General features: G+C 42.7%; 1 protein-coding gene and 1 long non-coding RNA gene across 18 annotated transcripts in view; one reads left to right on the top strand and one right to left on the bottom strand.

Annotated features, from left to right (window-relative positions):
* Window positions 1–502: 502 nt before the first annotated feature.
* On the top strand, window positions 503–4,294 carry LOC140595738 (uncharacterized). Its single transcript, XR_011997604.1, has 2 exons — window positions 503–735; window positions 1,124–4,294. It is a non-coding gene; the product is annotated as an uncharacterized lncRNA (long non-coding RNA).
* A 4,067-nt stretch (window positions 4,295–8,361) lies between these two features.
* Window positions 8,362–15,558, bottom strand: part of ATE1 (arginyltransferase 1) — a 162,918-nt gene continuing 155,721 nt past the window's right edge. For all 17 annotated transcript variants that reach the window (XR_011997608.1, XR_011997607.1, XR_011997606.1 and 14 more), the window contains one exon: window positions 8,362–11,775. Coding sequence is in view for 13 of the 17 variants with exons in the window: in XM_025994630.2 (XP_025850415.1) it covers window positions 11,597–11,775 (179 nt within the window). In the remaining 4 variants the exon portion in view is untranslated. The remainder of the gene's footprint in view (window positions 11,776–15,558) is intronic.

Consider the following 15,558-nt stretch of genomic DNA (forward strand, 5'->3'; position numbering starts at 1 on the left):
GTTCATTTGGCAGCAGGTGACCATGAAGGTAGCTGGTCAGACACAAATATCCACACAAGCATACTCTTCACCTCTGGTGACCTAAGAAGCTATTCAGCACATACCTATCCCCCCTCCACACTCCCCCCATCTGTGAACACGCCATCAAGCAGAAGCACGGATGCATCTCTTGGAGATCACCCTCCATCACTGCCCCATTGCAAAACAGACTGGTTATATTTCTAAGGTTATACAGAGAAATTTCTCATTTTATGTACATCAGATTTACAACTCTTCTTTATGGGCATTTCCGTTGTTCTTTATGTGTTAAGAGCCTGCAGGTTCAGTAGATCCCACTGTGGACTCACTTCTCAGGCATGCTTTCTCAACCTTTCCACTGAGTGCTGCGAGGCTGACCCTAAGGAGCAGGCTGGTCTGGGGGCCTGGGGGCCTGGGGGCCTGGGGGCCTGGGGGCCTGGGGCTGGGTCTCGGCACCTACCTGACACAAGCATTCTTTCTCTAGGGAGATTTCTCAAATGAATCCAATCTCTGGCCGGCTTTCTGAGGGTGGCATGCATCATTCCTATGGCCCGACGTGTGCTGGTTTTCTCAAACCTTAAGAATTGCGACAGGAAGAAGGTCTATCGGATATTGTAGACCAGGTGCTCCCTGGGAGGTGGCACCTGGTCTGGACCTTGCAGATTTAAATGTCTGCAGCTGGAAGAGATTGGGCAAGACTGGCGAGACTGAGCAAAGGTAAGAAATGGGCGAGATGGCCGAGAGTGGGGTTTTTGGAAGGGAGATGTAGCAAAAGGTGGAGAAAGAAGTTGGGCAGGCTGGTGGGGCGGTTGAGGCCTCATGCAGTAGGTGATGCAGAGCTGTCTGATGTGGGACCAGGAGAGACGGATCAGAGTCAGACGAGTGATGGGCACATAAACAGGCTGGGAAGGTTGGTGGGCTATTGCGGTGATCCTAGTAAGAGGCACTTGGGGGCCTGGCCTGGCCCAGTGAGGCTGGAGACACAGAGGAAACCATGGGAGAGACTGGGCTACTGCCTTAGGCCTGGAGATCCCAGAGCTAAATCACCAATCAATATAAAATGTTGCAAATGTGCAGATTTCGCCTGCGGTTGCTTTCCTTGCAGAAAGAAGACTTAATTTCAAAGACAACCCCGATCCGAAAAAAAAATCAAGGGTGTGGAAAATAAGAAATACAACTTATATCAAAAACATTGGCCCAACTGGACCAAAAGGAACCTCCCTTCCCAGGCAGGTTTAGTCAAGGGGGGTGGAAAACAGCAAGAAAGTTTCCTTCTGCCCCCTGGTGGCTTTCGGGAGGACTGAACTGGAAGGGCAGAAACCAGCAAGGGGACCCGTTTCTCCACTTTGCGACCAATGTCAACGGAGCAAACACCACTCCAGCCGCCAGGAAGAGGGTTCAGACGTCTTGACATCTCAGGTTTTCTGCCTGAGGTCAGCGAGCGGAGGCTGGGCCACCGCCGGGGTCGCCTCGCTGAGCGTGAGCAGGTGGCTGTGCCCACTGCCCAGCTGGACAGAGATGCCAGCTCCGGGTCTGCTGAGCAGTTGCTAGAACGTGACCTGTGAGCAGAGCGCCCCTGACGGTGCTCAGGAAACCGCTGCACCGGCCTCCGTGCGCAGGCGGCTGGCCCGGGGCTGGGCGCACAGCTCTGCACACAACACGCTTTGAATTAGGTTGGGGTTGTTTGCTTTGGGGGTGGGGGTGGGGTGGGGGGAGGAAGAGCCACCAAAGCCACCAATCTATTTCCAGCTTCGGCCTGCCAGCCCACCTCCTGCTCCCCCTCCCCATCACATCGCTACTTGTCCACTCGAAAAAATGTGATTTCCTGCCCTTTTGGATGATGCTCTTCGGCTAACGTGTGGCCCTGCGAAAAGCCAATTTGCAGACGAATCATGCCGAAGGCCGAGGGGGGAAACGCAGGAGCAGTCGGGGGCTGGCTGAACAGTCCGGTCATTATTGCTTAAACCGTAGCTGGATAGGGCAGCCCGCTGGGCCGAGCAACGGGCGCAGCCCACGGAAAGCACAGCCTGCTTTTCCAGAGCCTGTTGTTGGGTTTTGTCTGACACAAAACAAACAAAAATGTGCATAATTGTACCAGGCCTCCAAAACCCATTTTATTCTCCCATTATACCCAGGAAATCCTGAATAGTGGCGCCACTGGGGAGTGAGGCCCTGCGTGGGTTCCTATGAATAATTGTTTACCCACAGTCTATTAGGGCAAGGCCGGCCAGGAGAAAGTGCTTACCCTTCTACCGTTAGTGTCCTCTGCGGACGCAGGCATTTAAAAGGGATTCTAATTCCATAGGCTTGAAGACCTGTTTCCATATGGTGAGTTTCGCCGAGAACTGTAATTTATCCAGTTAATAGGATCTTTTTTGTTACTTTAACAATTTCGAATAGAAAGATTTGAATGCATTATACACTTTTCCCCGTATTAGAGTGTCTGTTACGTACTGAAACTGGCCCCTTGACAATTCAGCATTGTCATTCCCAGGGTCAACTACGATTGACCTGACAATGATGTGTGCTCAGGGGCTGTTGAGATGTTTGGGGTTCTATGCCTCGGACTACTAGGGTTTATGCTTTCTTTTTTCTTTAATATTTTGTTAATACTTTCATCACCTTTCTTTCTGTCGACATCTGCTTTGGGGAAGACGTCTACATGGCAACTGTCCTCGACCTCTGCCAGCTGGGCTCCTGCCTGCCCAATTCACCTCTCCTGATGAGGAAGCTGAGGTTTGCTTGTCTGCTGGTCCTTGTCTAAGGTCACACAACTAGTTAAGGGATCCTGGAACTTGACAGTCCAGCTGGTCAGGAGAGTCCAGGCTCCCTCCATGTTCTGTGAGCTTTTTTTTGGTCTTTGTTTTTTTTCACTTACTAAGGTTAATAAAAGGAAGTGGTTTCTAGTGGAATGTGGTCAGAAGGTTGATCGAGGTCTGCTGTTGGCCCTCCACACACTACAGTCCATCTTCCCTCCTGCAGACCAGGCTCCCAGCGCCACTGTCCACGGGGGCAGGGTTGAATGTCAACGGGCAGACAGGGAGAGCTGGCCAGGAGGTGATGTACACCCTTCCAGTAACATGTCATTTCCAGTTCACTTTATCCTTTTACTTTGGCACCAACAATTTCTTCTCCTTATGCCACATGGCCCAAGTGGCTTTCCCGTGAGTAGGGCATGAGCTCTAGAGGGGGGATGCAAGCCCAATTTAGCTTCTAAGAGGCAAGTTTGTTTCTTTTTTTAAAACCTTACTTTTAGGGATTTCTGTTCCAGATGGTGAGGTGGCTGGATAAGCAACCTGCAGATAAGCAAGGCCCAAGATTCATCATCACTCACAGATAATGCTGACATAGAACAGTTCCCATATCTTAACAAAGGCAGTAAAGGAGTAATAGAAATGAATAATGTGCTCATTATCGTAAGCTCAAAGTGTTCTCCAGGCTTTCTCTTCCCAACTTGGATCCTTTATTTCCAAACTTCCTTGACAGCATCTTTGGTGACATTATCAGAAATATTAATTACCTCAAGCATGAACCACCAGCGGCTGTAGATGCAGAGCTCATAACTACACACAGTTGGCCACACACTGATGTTTCTCTGGCCTTCTTATAAAAAGCATATGGAATAGACTTAAGTAAATCACAGTGTGGCTCTCAAGAATAGGCAGGAGACCGGGGAGGCTAGAGATAGTAATTCTGAATTCCTGTAGCCACCGCCCTGCATGCGGTGCAGAGCCCCTGGTGGCCACAGACCAATCTCAGGGGCTTCTTCAGACCTCCCACCGCCAGCTCTGCTCATGGGTGGCCACAAACAGTTTGGTGAAGTGAATCCAAACGAATGTCTCCATATCTAAATAATGTGCCTCTAGTGAAATTCCACAAAGCTCTTCATGTTGAGGACATTGATACAGTTTGGGTCAGAAGTAGAGTGTACTAGGAAAAAACACCAACAGTAATCAAAATAACCCTTAAAAATACAATAGTAAAGGAATAGAAAATCTTTAAGGCAGATCTGTAAATCAATGTAGTCTGTCTTCGGGACTTATTCATGTGAGGTAACCACCAGCTGTGTATTCAACGGTACAAGAGACATGTGTAATGAGGATTTATTTTTCTCATTTTCTTTTGCACACAGCTTCACTGCATATTTTGGGGTAGGCTTCTTGTGAGAGATGCATTTAAATCCTTTTATTGGTATAGATTCAAAGATTTTTATTGATACATTTATAAAAAATTTTTTTCTACTTGATCAAAATAAACATGTAACTAGAACTAGAAACCTGAAAGAAAATTTGAGATGCAAAATAAAATGGAAATGATAGGGGTGCCTGGGTGGCTCAGTTGGTTAAGTATCAGACTCTTGATTTCAGCTCAGGTCATGATCTCAGGGTCGGAGGTTTGAGTCCCGAGTCGGACTCCCTGCTTGGTAGGGAATCTGCTCCTCTTTCTCCCTCTGCTTGTGCTCTCTCTCAACTAAATAAATAAAATATTTTTTAAAAAAGGAAATAATAGTAGAGCACAAATACTTTAGAAATATTTCTGGATTAATTTCTCAGTCTTTCAAATTGTTCATTAAACATTATCTCTGCACATAGCTTAACTTCAAAGATTTTATTTGAGATGGGGGGAGGGGCAGAGGGAGAGAGAATCTCAAGGTACACCAACCCCCTTTGTAGTCAAAAATCTGCCGATAACTTTTGACTCCCCCAAAATTTAACTCCTAGTAGCCTACTGTTGATGGGAAGCCTTACTGATAACATAAATAGTCAACACATATTTTCTATGTTATATGTATAATATACTGTATTCCTAAAATAAAATACACTCTCTTGGAGAAAACACAGTGTTATTAAGAAAATCAAGGGACGCCTGGGGGTGGCTCAGTGGTTGAGCATCTGCCTTTGGCTTGGGTCATGACCCTGGGGTCCTGAGATCGAGTCCTGCATTGGGCTCTCCGTGGGGAGCCTGCTTCTCCCTCTGCCTATGTCTCTGCCTCTGTCTCTCATGAATAAATAAAATCTTTAAAAAAAAAGAAAATCGAGGAAAATACATTGTCAGTATTGTACCTACTGAAAAAAAACCTGCATAGAAGTGGACCCACCCATGCAACCCCAAGTTGTTCGAGAGGCAATGCTCAAAGTGTATAGAATTGTCCATATACAACTGAGCTAGGGTCCTTAAGCTCTGAATTCACAAACCTAAAATGCTATTTTTCTTATTTCATGATCAAAAAGCTGTTAGTTGAGAGATGCTATTCAGACTCACTGAATACTGAATTAACAAAGTGTGATGAATGGGACTTCATGAAGTATTCATGAGTCCTCATTTAATGCTAATTAAATAAAATTTTATAAAAGGCCAGTGTTAAATGATTTTAAGACCCTGGCACTGACAAGCAAAAGCACGAAAAATTAAGGTCCAGAGGGAAACATGATCCAAAATCACAGAGTTGAATTATGCAAGCAGGAAGTACAACATTTATACCTTTTGGGTATGGTGGCTTTAGCACACAACATATTAACTAATTTTAGAAACCACTTTTTGCCTATTGGCTTTAATCACACTGTAATGATCAAAGAACCAGGTATTTGTGCAAGTCACTCATGGTCTGCTTAATGCATACTAGATGAGGGAAGCCACCTCGGAGGAGGTGGCTGAAACATTTATTATTGAATTCCATATAAAGGGTAATTCTTAAAAAGTCACAAATGCAGGAGGCCTGGGTGACTCAGTGGTTCAGCATCTGCCTTCAGCTTATGGCGTGATCCCCGGGTCCTGGGATGGAGTCCCGCATTGGGCTCCCTGCAGGGGGCCTGCTTCTCCCTCTGTGCCTCTCATGAATAAATTAAAAAAAAATCACAAATGCCACAAAAGATTTGCTGCACTGGGTTTCATTTTTTAAAAGATTTTATTTGAGAGAGAAGGAGAGAGAGAGAGAGCATACAAGAAGAGGGGCAGAAGGGGAGGGAGAGAAAGAGAGAATCTCAAGCAGACTCCCCGTTGAGCTCCGAGCCCGACATGGGGCTCAATCCCACGACCCGGAGATCAGGACCTGAGCCAAAATCAAGAGTCAGGTGCTTACCCAACAGCCCTCCAAGCGCCCCAGGTTTTGTATTGTTTAACAGCACATCCATTTGGAATTGCTTCTTCACATTGCAGGTGGAGAGATATGGAGAGAAACCCAAGTGTAAAAATCTGCAAGCTATTTTGAAGTTATAAATGAGTAAAAATTTGGCATGCAAAATATATTTAGCAACTTTAATTCTTGGTCTAATTGGAAATTAGACCATCAATAGGAAACTATTTCCTGGACAGGACTGGACTGAAGATACCAACTGTGACAACCAAGTGGATATAAAAATGCAATTTTACTTTGAAGTAAATCTTAAAAAGCCAACATATTTCTCAAAGTAAAAACTTCGCTAAATTAATGACGGCCCATTGTTTTCAGGTATCCCATTTTTAAAAAAGATTTTATTTGACAGAGAGAGCACAAGCAGGGGAAGCAGCAGAGGCCGAAGGAGAAGCAGACTCCCCACTGAGCAAGGAGCCAGACACAGGGCTCCATCCCGGGATCCTGAGAGCACGACCTGAACCCAAGGCAGATGCTTAACAGACTGAGCCCCCCTGGTGCCCCCCAGGTACCCATTTTAAGGGCCTCTGTTGTATAAAGAATCAATGAATCAGAACCTTAATTTGTTTTAAATAACCCTAAGTTTTTAAATAAGACATTTTCTAATTGGGGATTTTAGAGGCATTCAAACTGTAAAAATGGTAGGATAGTCTCCCAGAAAATATTTAGTTGAGGAACAATGAGAGGAGGTAGTACTAAGTTTTAAAAGTTACAATAAATAAATAAATAAATAAAAGCTACACATTTTCTGAACCTTTGAGTTTGGAGGAAATCCCTACTGTTGGGGAAAGGCACAGGAATGGGCTATGAGAGGGGTAAGAACCATGTGACAGGTGTGAACCATTAATGGTCAATTGCAACTCCGAGTGCCCATGAGCGGGGGGGGGGGGGGGGGGGGCTCAAGTCTTAAGCTCCCTTTCTCAAAAGATAACTAGACACAGCAGACTATGATTGGACAGCCATTAAAACTATTATATTCTTCCTCATTTATTTTCATGTTCAAAAATAGATTAAAATGTGCAAAATTATGAAACAATATACATGGCATGATTCCATTTTTATTTAAAAATAAAACAAGACATATACATACACGTAGGTAGAAAAAAGTCTGAAAGGGTACAACGTAAAAATGTGAATGGCAGTGGTGATGGTTACTGATGGCATAGTAAGTGATCTTGTATTTTTTTCAGTATATTTTTCTACACTGCCTAAGCGCTCCCTGGTGAACCCTGTCCCCTTTAAATAAGAAAAACAACAAAGCTATTTCCATTCTGGGAAAAAAAAAAGTCAGTGGGACTTATAATCAATATTTAAATCACTTAGAAAATAGGATTCATTTTTACCCCAAACCTACTAGGGTCCTCTTTACTATAAAAAGACAAAACACTGGGCAGCCCAGGTGGCCTAGCAGTTTAGTGCTGCCTGTGGCCCAGGGCATGATCCTGGAGTCCCAGGATCGAGTCCCACATCGGGCTCCCTGCATGGAGCCTGCTTCTCCCTTTGCCTGTGTCTCTGCCTCTCTCTCTCTGTTTCTCATGAATAAATATAAAAAAAAAAACCAAAACACTTGTAAATGTGTTCCATAAATATACTGTGGACTATCTGTGAATGATTAAAGCAAATTTTGCTTTATGAGACATTTATGAAAATTTCTCTATAAACTAAGCTTTTTAAGAGAAATTATATTTGAGTTTGCTACCTAAATCCTAGTTCTAATCCCTGTGGGTAAAAGAATGTCTATTTCCCAATTTATCATGTGAAATCCAGATGTTTCACTTTTTTAGGTATTTATTCATTAATTAATTAATTCATGAGAGACACACAGAGAGAGAGAGAGAGAGAGAGAGAGAGAGAGAGAGAGGCAGGGGGGAGGGAGAAGCAGGCTCCATGTAGGGAGCCTGACGTCGGACTTAATCCCAGGCCTCCAGGATGGCACCATGGGCTGAAGGCAGACGCTCCACCACTGAACCACCCAGGCGTCCCCAGATGTTTCACTTAAAGTGAGATTTATTTTTATTCATTCCTGAGAAAGCAATCCATCATGCTTTGACTTGGGTAACCAAATGATCTGGAATTCCCATAATTACTGTAAATGAGATATGATGATTCATATAGCCAATGTTTTCTGCATATTCACTACAGGTAAAATGTAGTAAAAAACTGAAAAGTATGGAAACATAGGTCTTTTAAAAGTACTGACCAGCTGGAGCCACTGGAGATAGAAACAGCTTTATTTTTTTCCATTCAAGCTTTATCAAATGGACTGTTCAAAATGCATACACAAGAGCAAAAAAAAAAAAATCACATGCAATCAAACTTGTTTTGCTTTACAGTCACTGGTTTTCTTTTGGAAAAGAATACATATTTGAATAAATTCTAATTCAAACATTATGTTTCCATTTCATTTCCTTTTCTTTAAAGTTAGCAACCACCAACACATTCTAGATAATTGATCATATTCTTTCTCATTCTTATTCACACTGAAATAGTATAAAGCCTATAAAATCAAACCATATACTGCTCAGAAATCTGAAAAGGTTCATTTACATAATAGAGTCCAATATGTTAAGAAACAGCACACAAGTGATATTTTGAAAAATGGATAAAAAATAGGATACATTGTCTGAAAGCAAAGATAAACAGTAATAATTTCTTATCTAAATAATTTTAATCAAATGAATAATATATTCATTTGGTAATAGCCTCTTTTATAGAATATTAAAAAAAGTGCTCAGATTACATTTTAAAAAAATAACAAAAATCTCATAGAACTGGGAGAATTTAAATAAAGATGGCAGCTGGGAAACCTTGATTACATTTCTGCTCCCAAGACAAGGAGGCAGGTGTGAATTTACCTGCATCCAGAAAGGAACGACAACTCTAAGACAGTAAACACACAGCTTCTAGCTTTGAAAAGATAGAAACTGTCTTTGAAAGGTTCTCGAGTGTCTTTCTTTGGATGAAAGCCATTAACATAAAAGCAGATTTCTCAGCTAGACTGCATGTCGACTGACAAAGCAGGGTCACTTGCCTTGTTGTCCTTTCCTAGCACGCGATTAATCCTCACTCAGCCAGGGCTCAAAAGAACAAATAATTAACTCATTAGGATCAATACACAGTCTATTTCCAAAAGAAGAGCACATGAATACAGTAACGGAGCAGAAGAGTTTTTGCGCCCAGCTCTCTCTGGTGGCTCACTGCAGCCAACCTTGACCACTGCCGCCCTCAGGCGCAGCATCCCGGTTCTCAGACAGGAGTGTGGATCACTTTCCTCTGAAGGAACCCTAACTGAATTCTGCAGGAGGAAACCAGAGTTGTGGATGATGTAAGAGTCAAGTTTTCTCTTCAAGGCATACTCAAGAGTTGTGATCTTTAGTGCTGCTGTCCTGCCAATCATGGGGATGAAAGTGGGCGTGATGAGGTGGCATCAACGTGAATGTTCCAAAGCCAAGGGTACCAAGATCCCACCCCACCGCGCTGACTTTCCACGTACTCAGACTACTTGTAACACTTCTCAAGTCCCACCTGGAAATTTCTTCCACAATTCAGGTATGCCCACAAAATGGTATATAGAACATAATTCTATTTATAAGAAAATTATATGTGTGTAGACATATAACAATTTTTTCTCTGGTATGGTTGAACTTCAGATTATATTTTACTTTCTTATTTATGGTTTTACTAATGTTTTAGTTGCTTACAGTGAGTATCATTAGGATTAAGCTATCTTCAACTTATGCTATCCTTATATACTTATCCTTAAGCTATCTTCAACTTATGAGGGCAAAAGAAAAAAAGTTCTGTAGATTCTGAAGGCAGTTCCAAACAAGAGCCCATCAAATACTCTTGGGAGACTATTTTGTAGAACAAAATCCCGAAGAATGAAAAATCTACATGGTCAGAGAAAATGGCTTTCCCTGATACTCTATCCTCAGTTGGCAATGTGTCTGTACACGGCAGGTGTTACACAGACACACACACACACCCTCTCAGAAATGAATAAATACACAGTTTATTTGGATGTTGAATTTTAAAATCAATGTTTCATAATCCTTCTTTTAGCTAACTGAAATTATTTTCTAATGTCTTATCTAAATTCAGTGCATTTAGGAGACAAAAGTTTAACATCAGTAGTGGGTTTCAAAGTACCACGTTTTATAATATGGTTTTAAAAAAAGATCAATAGGAAATAAGCAAAATGGGGAATGGAATGAACCCAGTGGCCAAGCAGCCGGCAGCAGATGGGAATCGGCTGAGAAAGAGCAGAGGAAACTAACCCTCCCCTGTCCTTGATCGACTCCAACACAACTCGGTCCTAACTGTGACCTGATCCGCCTGAGTCTCCTCCTTCCCCCAGCACAGTGCCTGCCAGCCTGATGGTGGTGGACAAGGGACATTTGCTGACTGGGTAAGGGGCCAGAAGAAGGTGAGGAGAAGGAGCTAGCATGTGCTGAATCCCAAATCAAAGGGCAAGACATGGATTGCTCCACCTCTTGCCCTAGAATAGAGGTCAAAGTGATTCCTACGCTTCATTAATCGTGATTTGTAGCCCAGCTATAACGTGGTCAGATATTAACTAATTTTTAATCAATAACCAAGGGCAAGTGTCCTGAGTTCTAAGGAATGAAAAAATTAGTGTAAAGTCACTTCTGATGGGTCTTAGGTCAAGGCAGGAGCCAACATTAAAAACAAAAACAAAAACAAAAACAAAAAAACAAAGACCTACAAAAACCTCCATTTCTTAGATTTTTAAAAATAGAGCAAATAATATATACAACTAGGATAATCATATATCTTGTTGTCCAAACTGGGATACTTTTGAGAGCAAAATTATATGAGAGTAATAATTATTTTAGAACAAAACAAGCATGTCAAGACTACAGACATGATGGGGACTGTCCTGGGTAAATGAACATGTGATGTTCACACATCGTCCTTTCTTTCAGGTTTGTATTTTCTTTTTCTGAGTTTTCCATTAACTATATAACATTCGGCAGTAAGACTGAGCTGAGTAACAACAGTTTCGTTCTCCTGAGGGGATGTTTTTGAAGAGATAAAACCGACTCTCCACCTTCTTCCCCATCTTTACAGTCTCGTAGCAGAAACTAATGTCGTAAATGGATCTGAGGAAAGCCTGCTGTAATTTCTTTCACAAAACAAGCACAACGGTGATTTAAATGACTTAAGATCCACTTATTAATTTTGCTTTCCAAAAGAGTAACACGAGACATTTATACCGTATCTTGTTCATAAAGCAAACTTCCAAAATGATAAAGCCCCACTCGGGAGGTTAGGGCACAACATATTTTTAAAATCTTTATATTAACCAGGAGAGTCTCACAAATACATTGCCACAAATATTTTAGAAAAGCCATAGAAGAGTCTAAATAAAAATCGTCTACACTGGGGGTAGGCCGGGGGTCTCCCTGGGTGCAGCTCGGGTACCGGTCAGTTCCGCAGCAGCAGCATTCGCTCAGAGCACACCTGCCCCACCAGGCCCGCATACTGCAGCACGGCCGCCTCCTCGCTTGGGTCCTTCTGCTGCTTCTTATAGATGCCGTAGGGCATTATGGCTTTCCTGTGGAACACCTGCAAACGGTCGGGCTCCTTACTGCGACCTTCGTCCACTGCAAGGACAAAAAAACAGTCGTTAAGGAAAGCCCCATGTCAAACTCCTCTTCATATCTGAATTGAACAGTATTCAATTTGAGTAACAATGATGTATGAAGAGGTCCTCCTTGAACAGGAAGGATGTTTAAGCGAGGGTGTGTGGGGTTTGGACTAAGGATGCTAGTGGTGATACCCTGCTGCAAGGTAACTGGTCCCTCCCCTGAGAGCGGATTCAGGAGGAATTGGAGGCAATTAAAAAACTGGCCTTCAACACATTATTTTCTCTTAATGGTCAAGTTTACCACCCCTTTCCTGAGTCTGAACTGATTCTGTCTCTCCCCCAAGCCCACGTACTGTCTGAGGTTTTCTTCGTTGCAATGAAGCTTTCTGTGACCCAGTGGCTTGGGCGGACTGGAGCTGAGCCGGTCCTGGCACTGGGGGTGCAGGTTCTAGGGGCGGAGGGCAGATCCTTACAGGACGGGGCAGGGATGGCTGGCAGTTCTGGCTCTCTGTTCTCCTCTTTTTTCACTGAAACAGAGCCCTGGCTTCTACAGGACATGGGTGGCCTGGAGGAAAACCTGTGTCCCAGCTTCCCTTGCAGTTGGGTACGGCCTTGGGACCCAGCCTGGCCAACAGGATACAAGCAGAAGTGTTCTGTGGAGGTTTCTGTGCATCTCTTAGGAGAAGAGCTGGTCTGTGCCCTTCAACCCTTCCTTCACTGTGCTGCCTGCAACGTTAATGTCATGGCAGGAGCGATAACTCACTCTCTCTCTGAGCCTGACATTAGATTTCCCTTAGGTCAGCAAAAACAAAGCCAGAAGGAACCTGGGTGCCTGAGGACTCTGTGTAATAAAACTACTACACCAGCCCTGGACTGCCGATGTAAAGAATTTCATAGGAAGAAGCAGCTATCTTGTTTAAGGTTTCTACCACTGGCAGTTGCTCCTAATTCTAACTAATACAGGGAACAATTTTACACTACCTACTAGAATGTACGATGTCTTCCATCACTGACTCAGGCCACGGCTAACAATTGTCCTACGGCTGCGGTTTTCAACCCTGACTACATACTGGAATCATCCAAGGAACTTTTAAAAAATATCAAAAAAGCCCTGGATCCCATCTCCAGACATCCTGACTTAGAAACTGGTCTGAATAAAACCTAAGCATCAGTATTTTCTTAAGCCTTTTTTTTTTTTTTTTTTTTTCTTAAGCCTTTTAAAGTGGGTTGAGTTGGGGCACCTGGGTGGCTCAGTCAGTTAAGTGCCAGGCTCTTGGTTTTGGCTTAGGTCACAATCTCAGGGTCATGAAATCAAGCTCCCCCCCTTGCCCCCACCATTCGGCTCAGCACTCTTGTTGAGATTCTTTTCCCCACTTTCCCCCACTTACACTCTCTAAAATAAATGAATAGACAAAATTTATTTTTTTTATTTTTTTATTTTTTGAATAGACAAAATTTAAAAAATGATTTAAAAAATAAGTTGGTTTGAGAACCACTGTTGTAGAAAAATACACATGCTAGTATTTATATATGCATAAGGATGTTTATAGTCATACTCTCTGCAATACTGAAAAACTGGAAACAACCCAAATGTTCACTAATGCGGAACTGGTCAAATTGTTAAGGTAAATGCATATAATAAAATGTTACATAGCTATTAAAAAAAGACAAAGGAAGAGGCTGTTAAGTGAAAAAAAGAAAAGGTACAGAGTAAACTATTGTTATTTATCAGCCTAGTATATGCACAGGAAAAATCTGAGCAAATATGCAACAACCTTTTTACAATACTTCTCTCCATTCTCCTTGCCTAGAAAGACCCCTTCTTTCTCCAGAAAAAACATGGCTCGCCCTCTTGCTTCATCAGATTATTTCAAATGCTGGCTCCTCAGAGGGCCTTCTCTGACTCTATAAACAGCATCCCCACTTTCTTCTCCTGAACTCCCTTCACTGCATGGACTACCACCTGACATACATATTTATTGCCTGTTTCCTTTTCCACTCAAAAGTCCTATGAGAATACAAATTAAATGAAAAAATTTTGACTGCTCCGCCCACTAATATTTCCCCAGAGTCTAGTACAATGCCTGACAGTAGGTGCTCTATACATATTCGCTGAATGAATGAATGAGTCTATCTCTGGGGGCAGCAGTATAACCGGGGCCTTTCACGGTGTAGGAAACATACACACATACACATACTCTCACCATTTCGTGGATTGTCTATAATTGGCATAAGGCTTTTATAATTTTAAAAAGCTGTTTTTAAGGTTGATTTACACATTTTGTTTTTGTTAATTTGGGTCTTTTGAAAATGAAAAGTAGAAATGCTAGTTTCTTTTTCAACAGAAGGACTGTTTTAGAAGATTTCTCAGGGCTTTCAGCTGTAAACTTCAAGTCAAATCACAAAGGTCCTGATGGCTTTCACAATAGAGTTTCACAATAAAATTCAACATTTTATTGGGCACCTCACATGAGGCTCTATGTTTTTGAATATTTACACCGCTTTTTATTATGTAATGGAAGCAACAATTAAATGTTTATTCTTCCTCAACTGATGCTGTTTCCTCTACTGGGTATTCATGAATTAATCTGGATTAATCATCCAAGATCAGTTTCAGAAGACCCAGAAGTCACACTATGCTTTCAATATCTAAAAGAGAAAGAGAGATCCCATTTTATGGACTTGTATCATAGGCTGGATTATCTCAATCATCAGAAGATGATGAAGTGAGTTAGGGCATTCCAAAATTGACTGCACTCTACACCCATTCAGAAATTAGTTATAGGGAGATAGATGCAAGCTAATCATGTACTGTTGCCTCAAAAGATGTTCTATATTGTCAGAGAAGGCCACGTTGGTCCACATGGAACCTGCTTGGGAAGGTATGCTGACATGAAGGGAAGGGGAACACACAGGATGCCAGCCAGAGGGCCCTCAGATCCACATAACCGAGTGTTGGTGTAGTTAGATTTTCACTTTCCCCAGGACACGTTCAGAGGCGATCAAGGCAGAGGATAGAATCCATCCTCTCCTGCTGTTTTATCTCCAGTGCCATGTCTGGGCCTCTGCCCTCCCCCTGCTTCTACTGTTTGGCTCTGTGCTGCAAGAGGCTGTAGTGAAGGGAGATGGAGCCACGGTTTCTCCCCAAAACCTTTCCTCTTTCTTCCCTGGCTCTGCTTTTCGGCAGCAGCTCCAGCTACTCTTGAAGTGGTCAAGGTTCCAGCTTCTGTTGGTAGCCCTGGCGTGGCTCAGGAGTGACCCACAGTGGTGATGGCTTCTGGTTACTGCTCATCTCTGCATCACTGTGCCTTGCCCGGCTCTCAGCAACACTACACTATCTGTCATCCCCAATTTCCTGCATTAAATGTTCTCTGTTGTAAGTACCTGAAGTGGTTTTGGTGTTCTTGGTGAACATACCAACTCCAAAATACGTATTCTTAACAAATTACTTTGTCCAGCTGAAGAAAATCCACATACTTTAACACAATGAAATATTTAGCATTTACTAGGTTTCCACACCCTTTACCAGGGCAAGTGATAAAGGAAAAAGGCTACAACCTAGTTCCTGATGTCAATTTCAGGCATGTTAATGTCCAAACACTGCAACAGACAGGTACAAACAGAAAACTGGTAAAGGTCACTGAGAACAGCAAAGGAGAGAACACTGGCAAAATTGTACAAAATCTTCTAAATCTAAAACGTTGAATTTTTCAAATTGGAATTTTAAAGTATGTCTGATGAGAGAAAGCAGCAGAAAAATGTTCACCTTTAGCCCAGAAGGCTGACCTAGAGCCCCCCC

The sequence above is a fragment of the Vulpes vulpes genome, chromosome 15 (genome assembly GCF_048418805.1).
Source record: "Vulpes vulpes isolate BD-2025 chromosome 15, VulVul3, whole genome shotgun sequence".
NCBI lineage: Eukaryota > Metazoa > Chordata > Mammalia > Carnivora > Canidae > Vulpes > Vulpes vulpes.